We start from the raw sequence: 21,565 nt of genomic DNA on the forward strand, positions 1-21,565 counted from the left end.
GAATTGGTGACTCATTGTTTTCCTTTTATTTTAATCCATTGTTTGAATGGATATGTCTGTGACTATTATGGAATCCCTGCTTCATGATCATTGTATTTTAAGAGCAGATAACTTAATGCTCAATAATCGAGTAAGGAGCAATAAAAAATGAAGTTAAGAAATAATTTTATTTACTAATAGCATCAAAAAGAATGAAACACATATAAGTAAATTTAACCAAAGAAGTATAAGGCTTGTACACGGAATATGACAAAACATTACTGAAATAAACTGGAAAAGATATAAACAAATAGAAATACACCCCATGCTCATGGATTAAAAGAATATTGTTAAAATGAAAATAGACCCCAAATTGAGCTGCACATTTAATGCAAACTTTATCAAAATCCTAGGAGACTTGTTTACAGAAACAGACAATCTGATTCAAAAAGTTCTATGGAAATGCAAGGGACCCATAGGGACCAAACAACCTTGGGAAAAAAAAGAAGACTAACACTTTTCTATTTCAAATCTACTGAAAAGTTATAGTAACCAAGACAGTGTGGCACTAGCATAAAGATAGACTTGGATAAATAGGTATGAATTCAGAGTCTAGAAATAAATCCACAAATCTACGATCAATTGATTTTCAACAAGGGTACCGAGACAATTAAATGGATGAAATAATTGTCTTTCCAACTAATGATGCTGGCACAACTGGGTGTTCACATGCAAAAGAATTAATTGAGTCTCCTACCTGACACTAAATACAAAAATTAGCTCAAAATGTATCAAAGACCTAAATGAAGAAACAAAAAGTATAAGAAAATTTTAGAAGAAAACATAGGAGTATATCTTTGTGACCTCTGATTAGGCAATGGTTTCTAAAGCAAAAGCAACAACAAAAAAAAAATAGATTAATTGGGCTTCATGAAAATTAATAGTATTTGTATATGAAAGTAAAAAGACAGCTCACAGAATAGGAGAAAATATCTGAAAAATCACATATTGGGTAAGGGTCTAGTATCTACCACACTTAAAGAACTCAAACTCGACAGTGAAAAAGACAAATAACCCAATTAAAGTATGGGCTAAGAATCTGAATAGACATTTCCTTAAGGAATATAAACAAATGGCCAATAGACACATGAAAAGATGCTTGACATCTTTATTCACTAGGGAAATGCAAATTCTAGCCACAAGGAGATACCACTTCATAACCAGTGGCATGGCAACAAAAAAAAGGCACAATACCAAGTGTTGGAGATGATGCAGAGAATTAGAACCCTCTAACATGCCTGGATGGAAATGTAAAATAGTGCAGTGCTGTGGAAAACAGTTTGGCAGTTCCTCCAAAAGTTAACATAGAGTTATTACAGTACTGACCCAGGAATTGTACTCCTAGGTACATATCCAAGACAATAGAAAACATGTGCTCACACAAAAACTTGTACATAAATCCTCATAGCAGTGTTATTTAAAATAGCCAAAAAGTGGAACCAGCCCTAATGTCTGTCAACTGATGAATGGATAAACGTGGTCTATCCATACAGTGGAATATTATTCAGCCATCAAAAAAATGTAATACCAATTCATGATATGACATAGATAAATCTTGAAAGCATTGTACAAAGTGAAAGAAACCAGACATAAAGCTACATATCGTATGATACCATTCATATGAAACATCCAGAAGATGCAAATCCATAGAGACAGAAAGCAGATAAGTGGTAGCCAGGAGCTGGAGGAGGAGGGAATGGGGACGGACTGCTAATTTGTAGTGTTTCTTTTTAGGGCAACAAAAATGTTCTGGAATTAGAGAATGGTGATAGTTACACAACCTTGTGAATATATTAAGAAACAGTGAGTTGTGCGCTTTAAAATGGTGATTTTTATGGTACCTGAATTATATTTCAATAAAAAAGGGAAAAACAGAAAACAGTGTAAATCATGTGCTACCTTTTGCATTAAAAAGATAGTAGAAAAAATGTATATGCTTGTGTTTGCCTAAAGACCCTATGGAAGGATATGCAAAAAACTAATACAGTTGGTTACTTAGCGAGGCAGAGGAAGTGGAAAACAGGGCAGATAGGTACAAGGAAGGGAGCAAGCCTTTTCAATGCATGCCTTTCCATACTGCTTTGCTTTTGGAACCCTGTGAATTTTACATGAACTACTACAAAACGTTAAACAACAGCAACAAGCAAACAAAAATTCTCAATAAATTACGTCTATTTTTTTTCTGCCTGCACCACCATCTAGGCTGGACACCGCCCCCCAAATCCTGCCTTCTGGTGGGTCAATGGCACAGGAGCAGAGATCAAGTGGAGCTTTGAGGAGCTGGGGAAGCAGTCCAGGAAGGCAGCCAATGTGCTGGAGGGTGCATGTGGCCTGCAGCCTGGGGACAGAATGATGCTGGTACTCCCACGGCTCCCGGAGTGGTGGCTGGTCAGTGTGGCTTGCATGCGGACAGGTCAGTAAGCAGGGCTGCTGGGAATTTTAGCTGGGGTCAGACACAACCTGCCAGAGCTTTGCGGTGTCCACAGAGTCTTGAAGATGGAGCAAAAATAAACCCTAGGTGGAGTTGTGCTTACTTCCTATTTGCCCAACAGTCACAGATGTGATTGCATAGTAGGGGCCAGATAGTGATGTAATTGATAAAAGCAGGTCAGTGCAAGGCAGTAGAGAGTGGTGAGAACTGCGGCAAACGGGAGATCACATGCTTTATGAAATGGGGTCGCTGCTTCTCAACTCGAACCAAATGTTCCCACGACAAGATGAATACCGGTGTTATCAGAACTTCTGATTTGTAATGGAAAACTCTGGATTTTTATGAAAAACACTCCTGTCTTTTAATGTTGGCACCTATCATTTTAAAAAGTCCTGACTGGGACAAATCAAGCTTATTTTCTGCTGGTCATGGTTTGGGAGCCTTGCTTTAGTTGCTAGATTTTTACTTGAACAATGCAGTTATAGATGAGGGACTCCTATAACCAATCTATGTTAGTTTCACTCTTAGACTTTATGATTCTCATTGTCACAGCATCATCCAGCTGCCAAAGGAAGGCAGATAAAGAGGAAATCAAAGAACTAGTGATATTATCCCTTGCAGGAGGTTAGGGGGACAGCTCCTCCTACTGTCACGAATGTCCAGGGCAGTGAAACATTACCTTCTTAGAATGGTTCCTTCAGCAGAGAAATAGAGGAGGAAAGAGGCCACAGTGAGCCTAGCAAGCCTCCACTGATGCTGAGTGAATAAGTGATCATGCACTTATTCAGAAGGCTAGGGTTTTTAGGCTGTTATTATTATTGTTACCTCTTCCAGCTCAGGCATTCCAACCCTCCCCAGCCCCTTCCTGCCCTCATCTCTTATCTCTATACCCAAGACCTTCCCTGCTATCCAGTCAACATCCCCTTCTGTTTTATGCCAGGGGTTGTCATGATTCCGGGTGTCACTCAGCTGACGGAGAAGGACCTCAAGTATCGGCTGCAGGCGTCCAGAGCCAAGTCCATTATCACCAGTGACTCCCTAGCTCCAAGGGTGGATGCCATCAGCCCTGAATGCCCCTCCCTCCAGACCAAGCTGCTGGTGTCAGACAGCGACAGTCGGCCAGGCTGGTTGAACTTCAGGGAACTCCTCCGGTGAATTGGGGTTCTTCAGGAGAACAGCAGAAAAATGAAGTCATTTCCCCTTTAAGCAACAAAAGATGAAATGCGTTGCTGATTTCACACACAGAGAGTGAATCAGAGAGGAACACTCCCCCTTGGCAGCCAGACTGACCTGAGCGTGGTGGCACATGCCTATAATCCCAGCTACTCGGGAGGCTGAGGCAGGAGAATCACTTGAACCCAGGAGGCGGAGGTTGCAGTGAGCCAAGATCGCGCCATTGCACTCTAGCCTGGGCAATAAGAGCGAAACACTGTCTCAAAAAAAAAAAAAAAAAAAATCAGCCCATATGGTTTTGAAGAGCTGTCAGGTGGGCCTAGATCAGTGGTTCTCAATTTTGGTTGTTACTAGAATTACTGAGAAACATTTAAGAAAACATCAAAGATTCCGATTTTATTTTGTTCAGAGTGGATAGACAAGTTTCTTCCAAAAATTTACCAGGGGACTTCACGTTGCAGCCAGGGATGAGAGCCAGTGGATTAGCTGGTCATCCAGATCTCAGAACTTTGAGAATTACCCAGATCTCAAAACCCCATACTGGGGGAAACCTTTAGAAAACAGTTCTAAATTATTAGAAATGGGGTGGGGTGGAAGCTGTGCCTAAATGTGCAGAATTATAGACACGGACATGTGTGTGTTCTACCAGAAAGTCCTCATACCTTGGTAAGAAAGCATGGGCTCTTCTGAGTGAGTTGTTTAACCATTTGAGCCTCAGTTTCCTTGTCTGCAAAAAGGTTATAATGATAGTACCTACCCAATGAGGTGATTGCAGGTTACCCAAGCCAGAGCTTTCAAGCACAGCACCTCACACGTGATGTTTATGAAACGGTAGTCATATTGTTGTTATACATATTACCGGTGCTACTAACTGTTTTTACCATGGTAGCGCCACCTAGTGTTTTTACGTTTTACAGGGAGGCACCTACAGAGCACAACTGCCTGAGGACAAAGAGTCGAGACCCGCTGGCCATCTACTTCACCAGCGGAACCACCGGGGCCCCCAAGATGGTCGAGCACTCCCAGAGCAGCTACGGACTGGGTTTTGTGGCCAGCGGAAGGTACCAGAGCAGCTTGTCTAGAGGATCCAAGAACAGAAAGTGGCGAGTGGTCTGGAGGGAGTGGTGTGAGGGGAAAGATGTCAGGAGCTGAAGTCAGAGAGCCAATAGGAGCAGCTCAGGAAGGATCTTGATTCTGGATTTTACTCTGAGTGAGGTGAAAAGCCACTGGAGGTTTCTTTTTAAATCGTAGTCATACACACACACACACACACACACACACACATACATATATAAACATATACATACATGTATCATAAATGTACCCTTTTATCCCTTTTAAGTGTATAGTTTAATGTCATCAAATACATTCACACTGTTGTGCAACCATGATCACCATCCATTTCCAGAATTTACTTTATCTTTCCAAATGAGAACTATGCCCCCATTACCCAATGACGCCCCATTACCCTTTCCCCTCACCCCTGGTAACCTCTATTTTACTTTTCATCTCCGTGAATTTGATAGTCCAGATATTTCGTGTGATTGGCATCATGCAGTCTGTCCTTTTCTTTTGCAATTTGGCTTCTTTCACTTAGCATAATGTCCTCAAGTTTCATCCATGTCATAGCATGTGTCAAAATTTCCCTCCCTTTTAAGACTGAAAAATGTTCCATTGTATGGATAGACCACATTTTATTTGTTTTTTTTTTTATTTTTTTTTATTTTTTATTTTTTTGGAGACAGCGTTTTTCTCTTTTGCCTAGGCTGGAGTGCAGTGGTGCAATCTCCGCTCACTGCAACCTCTGCCTTCCGGTTTCAAGCGATTGTCCTGCCTCAGCCTCCCAGGTAGCTGGGATTACAGGTGCCCGCCATCACACCCGTCTAATTTTTGTATTTTTAGTAGACATGGGGTTTCACCATGTTGGACAACCTGGTCTCGAACTCCTGACCTCATGATCCTCCTGCCTTGGCCTCTCAAAGTGCTGAGATTATAGGCATGAGCCACTGTGCCTGGCCTCGACCACATTTTAAATAATCCATTCACCTGTTGATGGACACTTGGGTAGCTTCCACATTTTGGCTATTGTCCATAATGTTGCTATAAACACTGGCATACGAGTATCTGTTAGAGTCTCTGCTTTTACTTCTTTTGGGTATACATGCAGAAATGAAATTGCTGGATCATATGGTAATTCTATGTTTAATTTTCTTTGAGAAGCATTGGATATTTTGAGCAGAGGAGTGACGTAATCTAATACGGTTTTTAAAGGCTCACTCAGAATGTTGGGTTCACAATGAAACTGTAGAGGAAACAGCTAAAGAAGATGACTATTGCATTAAGAGGCAAGCATGGTAGCTTGCCTGGGGAGAAGTGGGAGAAGAGATGAGATTCTGAATGTGTTTTCAACCTAGACCCAATAAGACTTGCTGACAGAATCAGTGTGGAATGAGAAAGAGGAGTCAAGGACGGCTCTAAGAAGAATGGCCTGAACAACTGGAAGCACTAAATGATGGGGGAGGAACTGTGGGATGAGCTGTCTAGTGGGAAGAAAACAGAGTTTGTTTATAGAGTTGTCAATTTAAGAGTCTTCTTAGACATCTCCATCCCCTTGTTAAAAGTGGAGATGTTGAGTGGGCATTTGGATATACACGTCTGAAGTTAGAGAGAAAGATTCATGCTGAACTTATCAGTGTAAAGATGGTATTTCATACCATGAGATGGGATGAGATCAGCAAAGTGTAATATAAACTGAAAAGAGAGTGGGTCTCAGAACTGAGTGCCTGAGCCATTTCTGCACTGAAGGGGAGACCAGGAGGACTCAGCAGAGGAGACTGAGAAGGGAACAGCCAACGAAAGGGGGAGAACCAGGAGTGCCTGGGTCCCAGGATTCAAGTGCATGACTGCTTTTCTGTCTTCCATGTTTGCAGACACTGTTTCCCATTCCTGGGATGCTTCTGCTTCTCTGCCTCACCTATATAATCCTTATGCATTGTTTATGTCTAACTCAAGTGTCATCTCCCCTACCAGAGCATTTCTCAGAAACTCATCTCCAACATTCCTCTGGATTAGGTGCCTATTCTCTGTAATTGCACAAGACTTTGTGTTTAGCTCTGTTAAAACATGCTCTCCAGCGGCTTCCTAGATATTTATACTTCCTAAACTCTAAGGCCCTAAAGCAAGACTAATTGTTCATTTCTGTATCCCTAGTGCTAACCCAGACTAAGTGCTAAATAAATGTTGGCTAAATAAAGTGACCTTAGCACAGAGTACTGAGGTTAACTTTTTCCCTTATATATCACGTCCACTGGACTGTGAACTTTCTGGAAACTCTTTTTGCTTCTGTATTCTTAGTCTAGGGCATAGGTACATGGAAGATGCTCAATAAATGCCTGTTGAGACAATAGTTGACTTGATGGTTCTTGTTCAGGTTTCACAAGTATAAGTGAGTACCCACTAAGCAGGGCTCCCAATGTGGTGATATAGATAATACAATCCTTCTTAAAGGTAGAGTCATCGCCAACGGTGCTGACGTTCTCTAATTTTTGGCAGACGGTGGGTGGCCTTGACCGAATCGGACATCTTCTGGAACACGACTGACACTGGCTGGGTGAAGGCAGCCTGGACTCTCTTCTCTGCCTGGCCTAATGGAGCTTGCATTTTTGTGCATGAGCTGCCCCGAGTTGATGCCAAAGTTATCCTGAATGTAAGAGGAAAACCAACAACACCCCATATGTGTTGGGTATAAATCAGATGAGTGGGATATAGATTTCAGGCTGCAGGAGAAAACACATGAATCAGTGACTCTAAGGCTTCTTTGGTGTGGCTCCCTGGCCTTCCGTAATCTGGTTCCTGACCACCTGGTTCCCTTCCATCATTGCCTATGCTCTAGCTAGATTCCTAGATTAAGACCATTTCATTGCTATTTCTCCTGCATGGGGTGCCCTTGTCTCCACCACTTTCTTCCTTATGCCTCCGCCAAAACCCTAGATATTTGTCAAACCCTTAGGCAAAATCAGTCTGTGCCTCAAATCCAAATGCTACTGTCCATGGTGTTTAACATGAGTAGTTGGCCCAACTAGAGAGTCCTGGTGACTCCTGCTCAGCCTCCCAGGGTCTTCTTATAGGGAGGGAGGAGATTGGTGCCCCCAGTCAAGACACAGGTCACCTTTCTCCAGCCCCCCACATCCTAAGTGTCATTCCTTAAAATGTCAGAGGGCTCTTCTGCTCATATCACCAGCTGTATCACCTGGTAGCTAACTGCACAGGTCATGCCATCAGTCAAAGAGGCAGACCTGGACTCTGATCCCACACCTTTGATTCTCTAACTGTGTGGCCTTGGGGAAGTTGCCTAACCTCCCCGAGCTGCAGTTTCAGCCTCACCTGTAAGAAAGGGATAACATATCTCTATAGAGTTGCTGCGAGAATGAAATGATACAAGGCAAAGGGGCCAGCACATCGTAGGTTCTTTTTTGAAATAATTTTTACTTTTTGTGGGTACATAGTAGGTGTATATATTTATGGAGTACATTAGATGTTTTGATGTAGGCATGCCATGCATGAAAATCACATCATAGAGAATGAGGTATCCATCCCCTGAAAGCATTTATCTTTTGCATTCCTTTTTATGGCTGAGTTGCATTCCATTACATATATTTATATACCACACTTTCTTTGTCCACTTGATTTATGGGCATTTGGGTTGGTTCCACATTTTTGCAATTGCAGACTGTGCTGCTATAAACATGTATGTGCAAGTATCTTTTTCATATAATGACTTCTTTTCCTCTGGGTAGATATCCAGTAGTAGGATTGCTGGATCAAATAGTAGTTCTACTTTTAGTTCTTTAAGGAATCTCCACACTGTTTTCCAGGTGGTTGTACTAGTTTACATTCCTACCAGCAATGTAGAAGTGTTCCTTGTTCACTGCATCCATGCCAACATCTATTTTGATTTTTTGATTATGGCCATTCTTGCAGGAGTAAGCTGGTACCACATGGTGGACCAAATATAGTAGATTCTTAACCCATATTGGCTATTATCATCATGATCAAACTCATCACCATCATTATCCATGTAGTGCTTGATCAGCCAGTGTATGGACTTTCTCCTCACACTGCCCCCAGCTCTGACATAGTGTTTTCATTATCTATTGCTATGTAATAAATTATACCCAAACATAGAACTTTAAAACACAAGTATTTATCTCACAGTTTCTGATGGTCAGGAAGCTGGAGGCAGCTTAATGAGGGGATTTGGGAATAGAGTCTCTCATGAGGTTGCAATCAAGAGGTCAGCAAAGTACGCTCGTGTTCATAGCAGCATTAACAATAACTAAAAGGTGAAAGCAACACAAGTGTCCATCCACAGATGAATGAACAAACAAAATGTGGTGTGTACATGCAAGGGAATATTACCCAGCCTTAAAAAGGAAGGACATCTTGTTATATGATATAATGTGGATAACCCTTGAGGACATTATGCTAAGTGAAACATGACAGTCATACAAGGACAAATATTGTCTGATTCCACTTACATGAGATACCAAGAGTAGTTAAATTCAGAGACAGAAAGTACAACGGTGTTTACAAGGAGTTAGGGCAGAGAGTAATGGGAAATCATTGTGTAATGGGTATGGAGTTTAAGTTTGAGAGGATAAAAATAGTCCTGGAGGTGGATGGTAGTGATGGTTTCGCAACATTGTGGAAATATTTAATCCCATTGGACTATACACTTAAAAACCATTCCAGTGGGCAAATTCTATGTTGTGTGTATGTTACCACAATAATTTAAAAAAAGATATCAGCTAGGACTGCAATCATCTTAAGGATTGACTGAAGCTGGAAAATTGCTTAAAAACTCACAGTGGCTGGGTGCAGTGGCTCATGCCTGTAATCCCAGCACTTTGGGAGGCCAAGGCGTGTGGATCATGAGGTCAGGAGTTCACGACCAGCCTGGCCAAGATGGTGAAACCCCGTGTCCACTAAATATACAAAAATTAGCCAGGCATGGTGGAGGGTGCCTGTAATCCCAGCTACTCGTGAGTCTGAAGCAGAGAATTGCTTGAACCCGGGAGATGGAGATTGCAGTGAGCTGAGATCTTGCCACTGCACTCCAGCCTGGGTGACAGTGCGAAACTCCATCTCAAAAAACAAAACAAAACAAAACAAAAAAATTTCACTGGTGGTTTTTAGTAGACTTCAATTTCTCACTGGGTGTTTGCTAGAGTCTCCAGTTTCTCACTGTGTGCACCTGTCCATAGGATGGCTTGAGCATACTCAAAACGTGGTGGCGTGCTTCCCCCAGAACAAGGGATCCAAGAAAGGGAGAGAGAAAGAACATCCAAGACAGAAACCGTAGTCTTTGTACAACTGAATCTTGAAAGTGATATTCATCACCTTGACAGTATGCCATTGCTGTCACAGACCCACTTTGGTATGAGGTGAGAGGGGATTCCTCCAAAGGTGCAAATGCTAGGAAGTAGGGGTCACTGGGCACCATCTTGGATGCTGGATTCCACACATAGTTTTCAACTTCTCTGCTTTGGTAGTGAGAATATAAAGATGCAGTGCATTTGGCTCCATCTTCATGGTCCCACCCCAGTGATTCTAAGGACATCTTTCACCCTTTGCTTTTGTTTAGACTCTCTCCACATTCCCGATAACCACCCTCTGCTGTGTCCCAACCATCTTTCGGCTGCTTGTGCAGGAGGATCTGACCAGGTACAGCCCATCTGTTTGGTGCTTTGAGGGCCTAAGTGTGTGACTATACAGCATGGGTATCCACACATACAAGTATCCTCTCATTCCAACTCTCTTTCTATCTTTCTCTGTCTCTATATATTTTTCTGCCTCTTTGTCTCTCTCTCACACACACATTTATACACATACACGTTGACAAGTCAACATACCTGTAAACCTCACAGATGCCCCTCAAGAACAAGCTTCTGGCCCCCAAAAATTTGCATCCAGATGGAACTAAATAGATTTAGGGCAGTCTGAAATTTTAGCACCTGAGATAGGCTTCTCACCACACCATACACCCATGGGCTATTCTCTCAGCAGTGTGTCTGCTACTTCTGTGAGGTGAGAGAAATGATTGGACAATTGTTAGCCACCTATGGAGTGGGGTTTGTGGCCAGGGCCCTCAGGTCTGGTGAAACTAACAAGCCCACACCACAGTAGATGCCCCAACTCTCAGCCTCAGACTCACCCCAGCCAACTGTTCTCTGACCACATGCCATTGGGCACCCAAGAGAAAGGGACAAGGCACTGATGATGGCTCCATCCTAGATGAAGCCAAAGCAACATCTTCTGGCAGAACAGGGCTAGTTGCTGGGGTATATGGAGAAAGGCCCACCGTCCTTCAGTACCCACCAACCCTGACCTGTTCTCCCTCTTTTGTCCTCCCCCAAGTCATGAGGAGTCATCCTCTCATCTTTCCTAATCACATGAATTTACCCACCAAGTGCCCAGAGGAGGGAGTTCTTACATGCTTCTAAAAGTGAATTCTTCTCCAATGTAAGAAGTTCATCCCATTCATTGATCTGATATGTGCATCTCCAGATGATGATTTTGGCTGAAAGCAAGCTCCAAGTACCTTGTTAAGAACAATGTCGTTGAATGCCATTTGGTAGTACTAAGTACTTTATCAAGCCAATTTGATCTCCCCTCTCCTCCAAGACTGAAAATGTACTTGCAATCACTGAATTTTTTTTTTTCTTTTAGTTTGGATGATTTGTTGAACAGAGAGGGCGTTTTGCAACATAATTAATCTGTAGGAATTTGTGGGATTCTTAGAGGACTAATTTTTATCTTTTCAATTTTCTTTTCTCTCCTTTCTTTTCCTTTTTCTTATTTATTTATTTATTTATTTATTTATTTATTTATTTCAGAGACAGAGTCTTGCTCTGTCGCCTAGGTTGGAGTGCAGTGGCATGATCTTGGCTCACTGGAACCTCCGCCTCCTGGGTTCCAGCTTTCCTCCCACCTCAGCCTTCCAAGTAGTTGGGACTACAGGCATGTGCCACCATACCCGGCTAATTTTTTTTATTGTTTGGTAGAGACGGGGTTTCACCACATTGACCAGGCTGGTCTTCAACTCCCGAGCTCAAGCAATCTGCCCACGTTGGCCTCCCAAAGTGCTGGGACTACAGGTGTGAGCCATGGTGCCTGGCCTATCTTTTCAATTTCTAATTGATTTATCTATCCTTTTCAATCAGATTATTGTCCTAACCAATTTATGATCAATCAGTTTTTTTCCAACTAAATTATTTTGGCCAAGTTACCTGGAACTTACCATATTATGCCAAAACCTATTATATGAGCTTCTGATTTTATCCCAAACTCAGATAGGATGAATCTTTTAAAAATTATCTGTCCATGAGGAGAATGGTTGCAAAGCCAGAGGATGGACTCACTTAGAGCAGATTAAAAAGCAGGGCCATGTACCCTCTAGTGCCTGTGGGTGTTTGCGTCTGGGCAGTGGCACCAGAAGTCGGGTGGTATGAAGATCCTGACATAGGTGATTTTGTTTTCCTGCCTGAGAAAGGTACCAGTTTCAGAGCCTGAGGCACTGTCTGACTGGAGGAGAGGCCCTCAACCCTGATGTGAGGGAGAAGTGGAAACGCCAGACCAGTGTGGAGCTGTACGAAGGCTATGGCCAGTCTGAAACGGTGAGTACTGGAGGGGCCAGGTCCCCTCCAGGGCTTCCTGCCTCTCCAGCTGTCACCTCCCTGAAGCTTCTCAGGGACCACCCCACCTCTCCTCCACCCAGGGGAAAAGCTGATAACAAAACTCCATCAGCTTTCCTTCCCTTTTGATTTCTATATGTTCTCACTTATAAGCAAGAGCTAAGCTATGAGGATGCAAAGACATACAAAGTGGTATAAAAGACTTTGGAGACTCAGAAGGAGGAAGGTGGCAGGAGGGGTGTGAGGGTAAAGAAACTATATATTGGGTATAATGTACACTACTCAGGTGACAGATGCACTAAAATCTCAGAATTCACCACTGTAAATTCATCCATGTTACAAAAAAACACTCGTACCCAAAAAGCTATTGAAATACACACACACACACACACACACACACACACACACACACACACACTTCTTTAAAATTAAAAAAAAGGTACTTTAAAGTGCTTTTACAATTATACCATGACCAGCAAACCAGCCCTCACGGTTGAAGGCATTGTTTGTCCCTACCAAGACAGCCTACATGTGCTGCTGTTCAGAGTTCCAGATTCTAAGCAGCGTCCTCTACAGTCATCTAGGAAGAGATCTGAGGATCAACTGAGTCTTTTGGCTCAGAGATGCACTAAGTTCTTTATGTTTGAGTGCCCCCTGGAGTGCCCCATAACTGTTTGTTGACTATGGAAAGAAAAGAAGAAAGGCAAGAAGGAAGGAAGAAAATAGGAAGGAAATGAAGAAGGAAGGGAGAGAGGAAATAAAAGAGAAAGGAAAGGAAGGAAGAAAGGAAAGGGAAAAAGATGAAAGGAAGGAAGGAAATAGTGAAGAAAGAAGAAGGGAGGACAGAGGAAAATACAGAATGAGATAATGGGGAAAGGAATGAAATAAAGGAGGAAATAAAATGAAGGAGGGAAGGAAAAAAACAGGAAAGGAGAAAGGAAAGGAAAGAAGGAAAGGAAGGAGGGAGGAAGAAAAAAGAAAAAAAGGAGGAAGAAAGGAGAGAAATGGAGAGAGGAGAAGGGAAAGAAAGAAGAAAGTGAGGGAGGAGAAAAACGAGGATGAGAGAAAGAGTTATCAGGCAGGGCGAGAGAAAGGCATGGCCCAGGAGAGAAGCTAAGTGGAAAGGCTCTTCTTTATCCGTACTGCTTTCTCCCCAGGTTGTCATCTGTGCCAATCCAAAAGGCATGAAAATCAAGTCTGGATCCATGGGGAAGGCATTCCCACCCTACGATGTGCAGGTAGCAGCCTCCCCCAACTTCTGGCGAGGCCTGGCGTGGAGAGGAGAAAGACACACAGGCCTGGCTGGCACAGGCCTCTGGGCTGCTGCAGTGGCCCAGGGTGTAGACACTCATACATGCACCTCTGTGATCTCCCTGCCAGATTGTGGATGATGAGGGCAATGTCCTGCCTCCTGGAGAAGAGGGGAATGTTGCCATCCGTATCAGACCCACCCGGCCCTTCTGTTTCTTCAATTGCTATTCGGTAAGGGATGGGAACAGCCATTCTCATGATAGTGACTGTGTGCTAAGCATTGTGCACCACACTTTGTAAATATCTATTTGTTTAACCCTTACAATGACTGCATGAGGTAGGTTGTTACTATTATTAGTAAAGTTCTGTTATTGATAAGGAAGACTATTATTGATCAGGAAGCTGCTACAAAGGGGAAGTGACTTATCCAGCATCATGCAACTAGTATAGGCAGGGCATGGGATTTAAACGGGGTGTGTCTGAAAGTGCAAACATACAACATGAGGGCAGCACCGTTGTTTTAATGAGGAGAAAATCGAGGTGCAGTAAAGGAAAGGAGCTTCTGAAGGTCAAACTGCAGCCGGGTGCGGTGGCTCACACTTGTAATCCCAGCACTTTGGGAGCCCAAGGCAGGTGGATCACCTGAGGTCAGGAGTTCAACACCAGCCTGGTCAACATAGTGAAACCCCGTCTCTACCAAAAATATAAAAATTAGCCAGGCGTGGTGGCACGTGCCTCTAATCCCAGCTGCTTGGGAATTTGAGGCAGGAGAATCGCTTGAACCGGGGAGGAGGAGGTTGCAGTGAGCCGAGATCGCAGCACTGCACTCCAGCCTGGGCGAGGGAGCGAGACTCCATCTCAAAAAATAATAATAATAGTAACTTAATAAATACATAAAGGTCAAACTGCACTGTTGTGTCAGAGCTGTCTTCAGGATTCTTTTTGTGGTTTGCTAGCAGGGCACAAACCTGAGATTTCAGTCCAAGTTTCTGGGATAATTTAGTAATTGCTTCTCTTTTGTATTCACCTTGGCTGGTGTTTATGTTGGGCTTTCTTTTCTTCACAGCTTTCTCTATAAAACCCTCAGACCTGACTGTGCACTAGAAACTCCTGGCAAGCGTCAGTTATTGCTGATGCTTGAGCCCCACCTCAGGCTAACTAAGATCAACATTTCTGGTGTGGATCAGTTTCCCAGGTGATTCAAATGTGCAGCCAAGCCTGAGAGCCACTGCTTAATAGAAATGCCATCTCATGTGTCTACTAAGCTGTCAATCAGCTACAGAATTAGAAGGAGCAGAAACAAACCAGTCCATTTGTTTTTGGAATGTTGCATTTTAATAGTTTTTCTGTGACTACAAGAGAAATAATCTTTTACTTTATTTTGTTTAAAATCACAGAAACTTACAGAAACCCACAACATAGTAATCATGCTAAGCTGAGATCATGTTAACATTTTAATGTATTTTTCTGCTAATCAGTCTTGGAAACAATAGTAAATCTTTGACCCCACTGAAAAATGTATTCATTCATTATTTATTGTCTACTTCGTGCCACTCGGTGTGGAGCAGGACTCTGGTACTTACTGCACTTGTACACATTCTTTCTGGTTGTGAGATCATTCCACTGAGTGTACTAAAGTAATTTGCAAAGTTATTTGCTAGACAAGAATCTTTTTTTTTTTTTTTTTTTTTTTTTGAGATGGAGTCTCGCTCTGTCGCCTGGGCTGGAGTGCAGTGCTGTGATCTCGGCTCACTGCAACCTCCTCCTCCCCGGTTCAAGCGATTCTCCTGCCTCAGCCTCCCGAGTAGCTGGGACTACAGGCGCCCGCCACCTCGCCCGGCTAGCTTTTGTATTTTTTAGTAGAGACGGGGTTTCACCGTGTTAGCCAGGATGGTCTCGATCTCCTGACCTCATGATCCGCCCGTCTCGGCCTCCCAAAGTGCTGGGATTACAGGCTTGAGCCACCGCGCCCGGCCGACAAGAATCTTTAATTTTTTTGACTGATTCTTTCCATCACCTGTACCAACAGTTAGTTTTCTTTCCAGATCTTTTTTGTTTCGTTTTGTTTTGTTTTGCAACACTGTCTTCTCACTCTGTTGCCCAGGCTGGAGTACAGTGGTGTGATCTTGGCTCACTGCACTTCCGCCTCCTGGGCTCAAGCAACTCTCGTGTTCCAGTCTCCCGAGTAACTGGGACTACAGGCGCACACCATTTCACCGAGGTAATTTTGGTATTTTTAGTAGAGGCGGGATTTCGCCACCTTGGTCAGACTGGTCTGGAATTTCCGGCCTCAAGTGATCGCCCTGCCTCGGCCTCCCAAAGTGCTGGGATTACAGGCATGAGCCACAGTGCCCGGCCCAGCTCATTCTTAATTAAGAGAAAAATATTAAATCTCTTCTGTGAGAATCATGAAACGTGAAAATTATTACAGAGAATCTCAAACCAAAATTGTTCTGTGATTTTTGATAAGCTAAGCTCATTCTCCCCCCACAATAAACATAAACATTTCATATTCATGTTGGTCATTCCCATTTAGTGGAATTGCACATGTCAGTTACATGAATATGCCCATGTCAACTTTATAACCCATATAAGGAATGTGCTTATCTTCCTAGGGAAACAAATTGTCAAATGCACAAATATTTGTTATAGTGCTGGCTGTTTATAACAGATAAAAAAGGTGGAGGGACTATCTAAATTTCTAATACCAGAAATTAGTTATGTAAAGGATTATGTTATATTATAGCATTGTGAACAAAAGCCAAAAAAAAAAAGAAAAGAAAAGAAAAGAAAGAAAGAAAAGAACAAAAGGAGAAAAGAAGAGAGAAAAAAATTTTAAAAAAGAACCCAAATTTCTAACACAGGAATTTGCTCAAATAGCTAATATCACCACCACACAGAAATATTAGGCAACTATTTAATACAGTTTTTTTGGAAGCAGGGTCACATTCTGTCACCAAGGCTGGAGTGCAGTGGCACAATCATGGCCACTGCAACTTCGACTTCTTGGGCTCAGGTGATCCTCGCACCTCAGCCTCCCGAGTAGCTGGAACTACAGGCACACGCCACCACACCCGGCTAATTTTTTTTTTTTTTTTGTAAAGATGGAGTTTCACCATGTTGCCCAGGCTGGTCTTGAATTCCTGGGCCCAAGTGATCCACCTGCCTCAGCCTGCCAAAATGCTAGGATTACAGGCAGGAGCCACCACACCCAGCCTATAGGAGTTCTTAATATATTCTTTATATTGGTCATTTGTTATAAGAGTTGCTAATATCTTCCTCCCCAGTGGTAGCTTGTCTTTTCACTTTCTTTCACTTTCTTTAAGGTATTTTTATTGAACAGAAGCGTTTATTTCCATGTCATCAAATCATTACGTTTTTAAATGTTATGGATAGTGCTTTTTGTGTCTTATAAAATCATTTTCAACTTTGGGGTAGGAAATACACATATTCACCTATAGTTTCTTCCAATAGTCTTATAGTTCTGCTTTTGACATTTAAGTTTATAATCCGTCTGTGGTTGATGTATGCATGGTATGAGATAGGGGTCTATTTTATTTTTTTCTATATGAAAAACCAATTTGTTGAATAAATCCTCCTTTTCCCAGTTATCTGTCATGATAATTTTGTCAGATATAAAAGTGTAATACAGGCCAGGGGTGGTGGCTCACACCTGTAATCCCAGGACTTTGGGAGGCCAAGGCGCGTGGATCACCTGAGGTCAGGAGTTAGAGACCAACCTGACCAATATGGAGAAACCCCATCTCTACTAAAAATACAAAAATTAGGTGGGTATGGTGGTGGGCACCTGTAGTCCCAGCTACTTGGGAGGGTGAGACAGGAGAATTGCTCGAATCCGAGAAGCAGAGGTTGCAGTGAGCTGAGATCACACCACTGCACTCCAGCCTGGGCAATAGAGTGGGACTCCATCTCAAACAAATAAATAAATTTTTGAAAGTTTGATATAGTCATAGTTAGGTTTTGGCACTTTCTTGTATTTCCTTGATCACTTACTCTGTCTCCATACTGATACCATAAAGTCTTATCCACAAAAGCATTACCATAAGTCTTCATATGTGGGAGAATGACTCTATCCTTGTTTTTCAACTTATTTAGAAGTGTTGTACCTAGTCTTAGCCCTTTGCTCATTCATTCACATTTTAGAATCAACTTGTCAAGTTCCTTGGAAAATGTTTGCTAGCATTTTGACTAGAATTGTATTGTCTATAAAACAACTTAGGGATAATTGACATCTCTATTAATTAAGTCTATCTTGTTTTGTTTTGAGACAGTCTTGCTCTGTCACCCAGGCTGGAGTGCAGTGGTATGATCTTGGCTTACTGCAGCCTCTGCCTCCTGGGTTCAAGTGATTCTCCTGCTTCAGCCTCCCAAGTAGCTGGGATTACAGCCACCCACCACCACACCCAGCTAATCTTTGTATTTTTAGTAGAGATGGGGTTTCTCTATGTTGGCCAGGCTGGTCTTGAACTCCTGACCTCAGGTGATCCGCCCGCCTTGGCTTCCCAAAGTGCTGGGATTACAGGCATGAGCCACTGCACCAGGTCGATTAAGTCTTTCTTTCATTTATTTATATCTTCCTTAATGTTGTGTAGAGTTTTAAGTTTTCTCCATACACAACTTAGAGATTTTGTGCTAGATGTATTTTTAGGTATTGGTAGCTTATATTTTTTTCTTTTTTCTCGGAAGGTACTTGTTGAATTGAGATATAATTTACCTACAATGAAATTCACCCATGTTACGTATGCAGGTTGATGACTTTTAACACACATACGCCCCTCTGTAACTGCCACCACAGTCTAATATGGAACATTTTTCACCCTCAAATCCCCTCTCATTCCCCTTGACAGCCAATCCTCTCCACTCCAGACCCAGCAATTGATAAATTGTTTGTTGTCACTATGTAATAATTTTGCATTTTTAAAAAAGAACTTCATATAAATGGAATCACAAACTATTCAAATTTGTCTGTCCGGTTTCTTTAACTCAGTATAATGTTTCTGCAAGTCATCTGTGTGTTTTTATGTATTTTTATTGCTGAGTAGTAGCTTTTTCTTTAAAACTTTGAGAATCAGAGTTTGATTGCTTTTCGCTTTCCTCTACTCTTGCCCCACACCAATGGGCTTTTTGGTGAGCCCTTCTCCCTCCCTTCCGTCCCTCCTTCCGTCCTTCCTTCTGTCTTTCCTTCCTTCCTTCCCTTCTTTCTTTCTTTCTCTCTCTCTTTCTTTCTTTTCCTTTCTTCCTTCCCTCCTTCCCTTGCTCCTTCCTTGCTTCCTCCCTCCCTCCTTCCCACCCTTCATTCCTTGCTTTTCTTCTCTCTTTCTTTTCTCCCTTCTCTTCCCTTCTCTTCCCTTCCCTTCCCTTCCCTCCTCTCCCATCCCTCCCCTTCCCTCACCTCCCCTCCGCTTCCTTTCCGTTCCTTTTTTTCCTACTTGGAGTAGCCCAGGCTGGAGTGCAATGGCACAATCTTGCAACCTCGCCCTATAGCCCAGGCTGGAGTGCAGTGGCAGAATCTCAGCTCACTGCAACCTCTGCCTCCCGGGTTTAAGGAATTCTCCTGCCTCAGCCTCCCGAGTAGCTGGCATTACAGACATGCACCACCACACCCAGTTAATTTTTTTTATTTTTAGTAGAGATGGGGTTTCACTATGTTGGCCAGGCTGGTCTTGAACTCCTGACCTCAAGTGATGCACCCACCTCAGCCTTCCACAGTGCTGGGATTACAGGCATGAGCCACCACACCCGGCCTAGCCCTTCACTTTCTACCCTCAGTGATTCCCGAGTGCAAAGAATATTCATGTGTTCTTTTGTCCTAAAAAACACAGCCAGTGGCCCTGTGGGGCCCTTCTAAGGATGGTGGTGGGTGGCTGCCCTTAACCGTTCGCTGGCAGTTGATTCCAATCAAAAGAGGGAATTCCCACAACTAAACAGGGCCATAGCTCCCTGTCCATTGCGGAACTCTGGGTAGCCTGGACTTTAGGAACTGCTGAACTTTCTGTTGCGTGATCTCCAGCTTCCTACAGGGGGCTACCGGCGCAGTAACTGGCCTTAGCGGCTATTCCCAGAGGGTCCTTCACGGGCTTTCTTTGTCTTTCAGGACAATCCTGAAAAGACAGCTGCATCAGAACAAGGGGACTTTTACATCACAGGGGACCGAGCTCGCATGGACAAGGATGGCTACTTTTGGTTCATGGGAAGAAATGATGATGTGATCAATTCTTCAAGGTCAAGTTGTCTGCACTTTCCTCCTCCCTTTGAAGTTTCATGGGGGTTGAGGGAAGTCCACTTGGAAGAGTTTGTTTTTCCCTTCCAGCTACCGGATCGGGCCTGTTGAAGTGGAAAGCGCCCTGGCAGAGCATCCTGCTGTCCTGGAGTCGGCCGTGGTCAGCAGCCCAGACCCCATCAGGGGAGAGGTAACCAGTGCACCCAAGAACACGGCCTCCTGCTTCTGTACCTATTAGCACCCAGCAGAACAAGCAGGAAGGCTCAGATTGTCCTGTATTTCACCTCCATCCATGTGCCACAAAGTTGAAATGCCACCATCAGACACACGTTGCCTTCGTGTCTTTAGAGATACAATTACTCTCTAAAGGGACATAACGGGAAAACACCAAGACTTTGCTTTTTAGCAGACACAACTGGGTTCCAAAGAGGCTGGCTATGGGGCAGGAGATCTTAGGGGGAGGTGCAGGCTCTGTTATCCATCCTGTCTAATAAAAAGTCATTTTCTATTTGCAGATGAGGACATAGTGAGCACACCAGTCACAGTTTGCTGATGGCTGTAACCTGAGAGGAATAGGATATGTATCCAAAATGACCTTGATATACCAGAAAGATAGACCAAACTTAATAAGCTGGGCTTTCATAGGAGAAATCTTTTTTTTTTTTTTTTTTTTTTGAGATGGAGTCTTGCTCTGTTGTCCAGGCTGAAGTGCAATGGCACGATCTTGGCTCACTGCAACCTCCGCCTCCCAAGTTCAAACGACCTTCCTGCCTCAGCCCCTCTCCCAGTAGCTGGGATAACATGGAATGTGTCACCATGCCTGGCTAATTTTTGTATTTTTAGTAGAGACAGGGTTTCACCATGTTGGCCAAGCTGGAGTCTTAAACTCCTGACCTCAGGTGATCCACTCACTCCGGCCTCCCAAAGTGCTGGGATTACAGGCATGAGTCACTGTGCCCAGTCAGGAGAAATCTTCCTGTGGGTCCCAGAGGAATACATAGTATGTGAAAGATCAGCTTACAGGCAGACTTAGCTACTTTTCACTGGCTTACATCCAACATAATCCTAAAGCACAAGTTACCTTTTGAAAGTTAGTGCAACATCAGCCTGCATTCTCAGAAGCATCAGGACCCCAGGAGAGATTCTCAAAGTCTGGTTCTTGGACTGCTTGCAACTGTATCGTCTGAGATTCTTGTTTAAAATACAGATTTGTAGACCTAAAGTCAGACTTACGGAATCATAATGACTGGGAATGCAGCCCAGAGAATCTGCATTTTAGCCAGCCACTCCTGACCAAGTGATTCTTCACTAAAATCAGAGGCCATTCATATAGAATAAGGGAGGTGTGGAGTCCCATTGATATGCTGAAGAAATCACACCTGAAACGTATGACTAGTTCTGTATGCCATGAGTTAACTGGGATTGTGACAAATGGCTGTGTGCTCAAACTTAATCCATGTACACTGCTTAGAACTGAGTCTGGTGCACAGAAAATGCCCAACAAATGTTTAGTAGTTACAGTAGTAAGAGGAAGCTCTTCCTAAAAGAATATCTGTCTGAATCTGTTTGTTGTGCTTGAGTCTGGGACACTTCCTCCTCCCTGGCATAAGACAGCCTGCAGGAAAGATGTGGGCAGAGAGATCCAAGGTGTAGAATGTCCTTTGGAATGTCTGGAACAGAAGTGGTGCAGTTCAGGGTCTGCTGATTGCAAATGTTCATCCATGCAGACCCCCAAAT

At 43.2% G+C, this 21,565-nt stretch overlaps 1 protein-coding gene across 3 annotated transcripts in view; it reads left to right on the forward strand.

Annotated features, from left to right (window-relative positions):
• The window catches only part of ACSM5 (acyl-CoA synthetase medium chain family member 5), a 29,718-nt gene that overhangs the window by 6,604 nt on the left and 1,549 nt on the right, over positions 1–21,565 (forward strand). For 2 of the 3 annotated variants that reach the window (XM_017849875.1, XM_017849869.1), the window contains exons 3-12: positions 2,242–2,452; positions 3,411–3,621; positions 4,561–4,704; positions 7,196–7,349; positions 10,287–10,366; positions 12,195–12,318; positions 13,494–13,574; positions 13,717–13,818; positions 19,703–19,830; positions 19,919–20,018. In XM_017849875.1, coding sequence (XP_017705364.1) covers positions 2,242–2,452; positions 3,411–3,621; positions 4,561–4,704; positions 7,196–7,349; positions 10,287–10,366; positions 12,195–12,318; positions 13,494–13,574; positions 13,717–13,818; positions 19,703–19,830; positions 19,919–20,018 — 1,335 coding nt within the window. The remainder of the gene's footprint in view (positions 1–2,241; positions 2,453–3,410; positions 3,622–4,560; positions 4,705–7,195; positions 7,350–10,286; positions 10,367–12,194; positions 12,319–13,493; positions 13,575–13,716; positions 13,819–19,702; positions 19,831–19,918; positions 20,019–21,565) is intronic. The other variant, XM_017849879.1, reaches the window with a different exon arrangement.

The sequence above is a fragment of the Rhinopithecus bieti genome, unplaced genomic scaffold (assembly GCF_001698545.2).
Source record: "Rhinopithecus bieti isolate Rb0 unplaced genomic scaffold, ASM169854v2 scaffold_1918, whole genome shotgun sequence".
Classification (NCBI taxonomy): domain Eukaryota; kingdom Metazoa; phylum Chordata; class Mammalia; order Primates; family Cercopithecidae; genus Rhinopithecus; species Rhinopithecus bieti.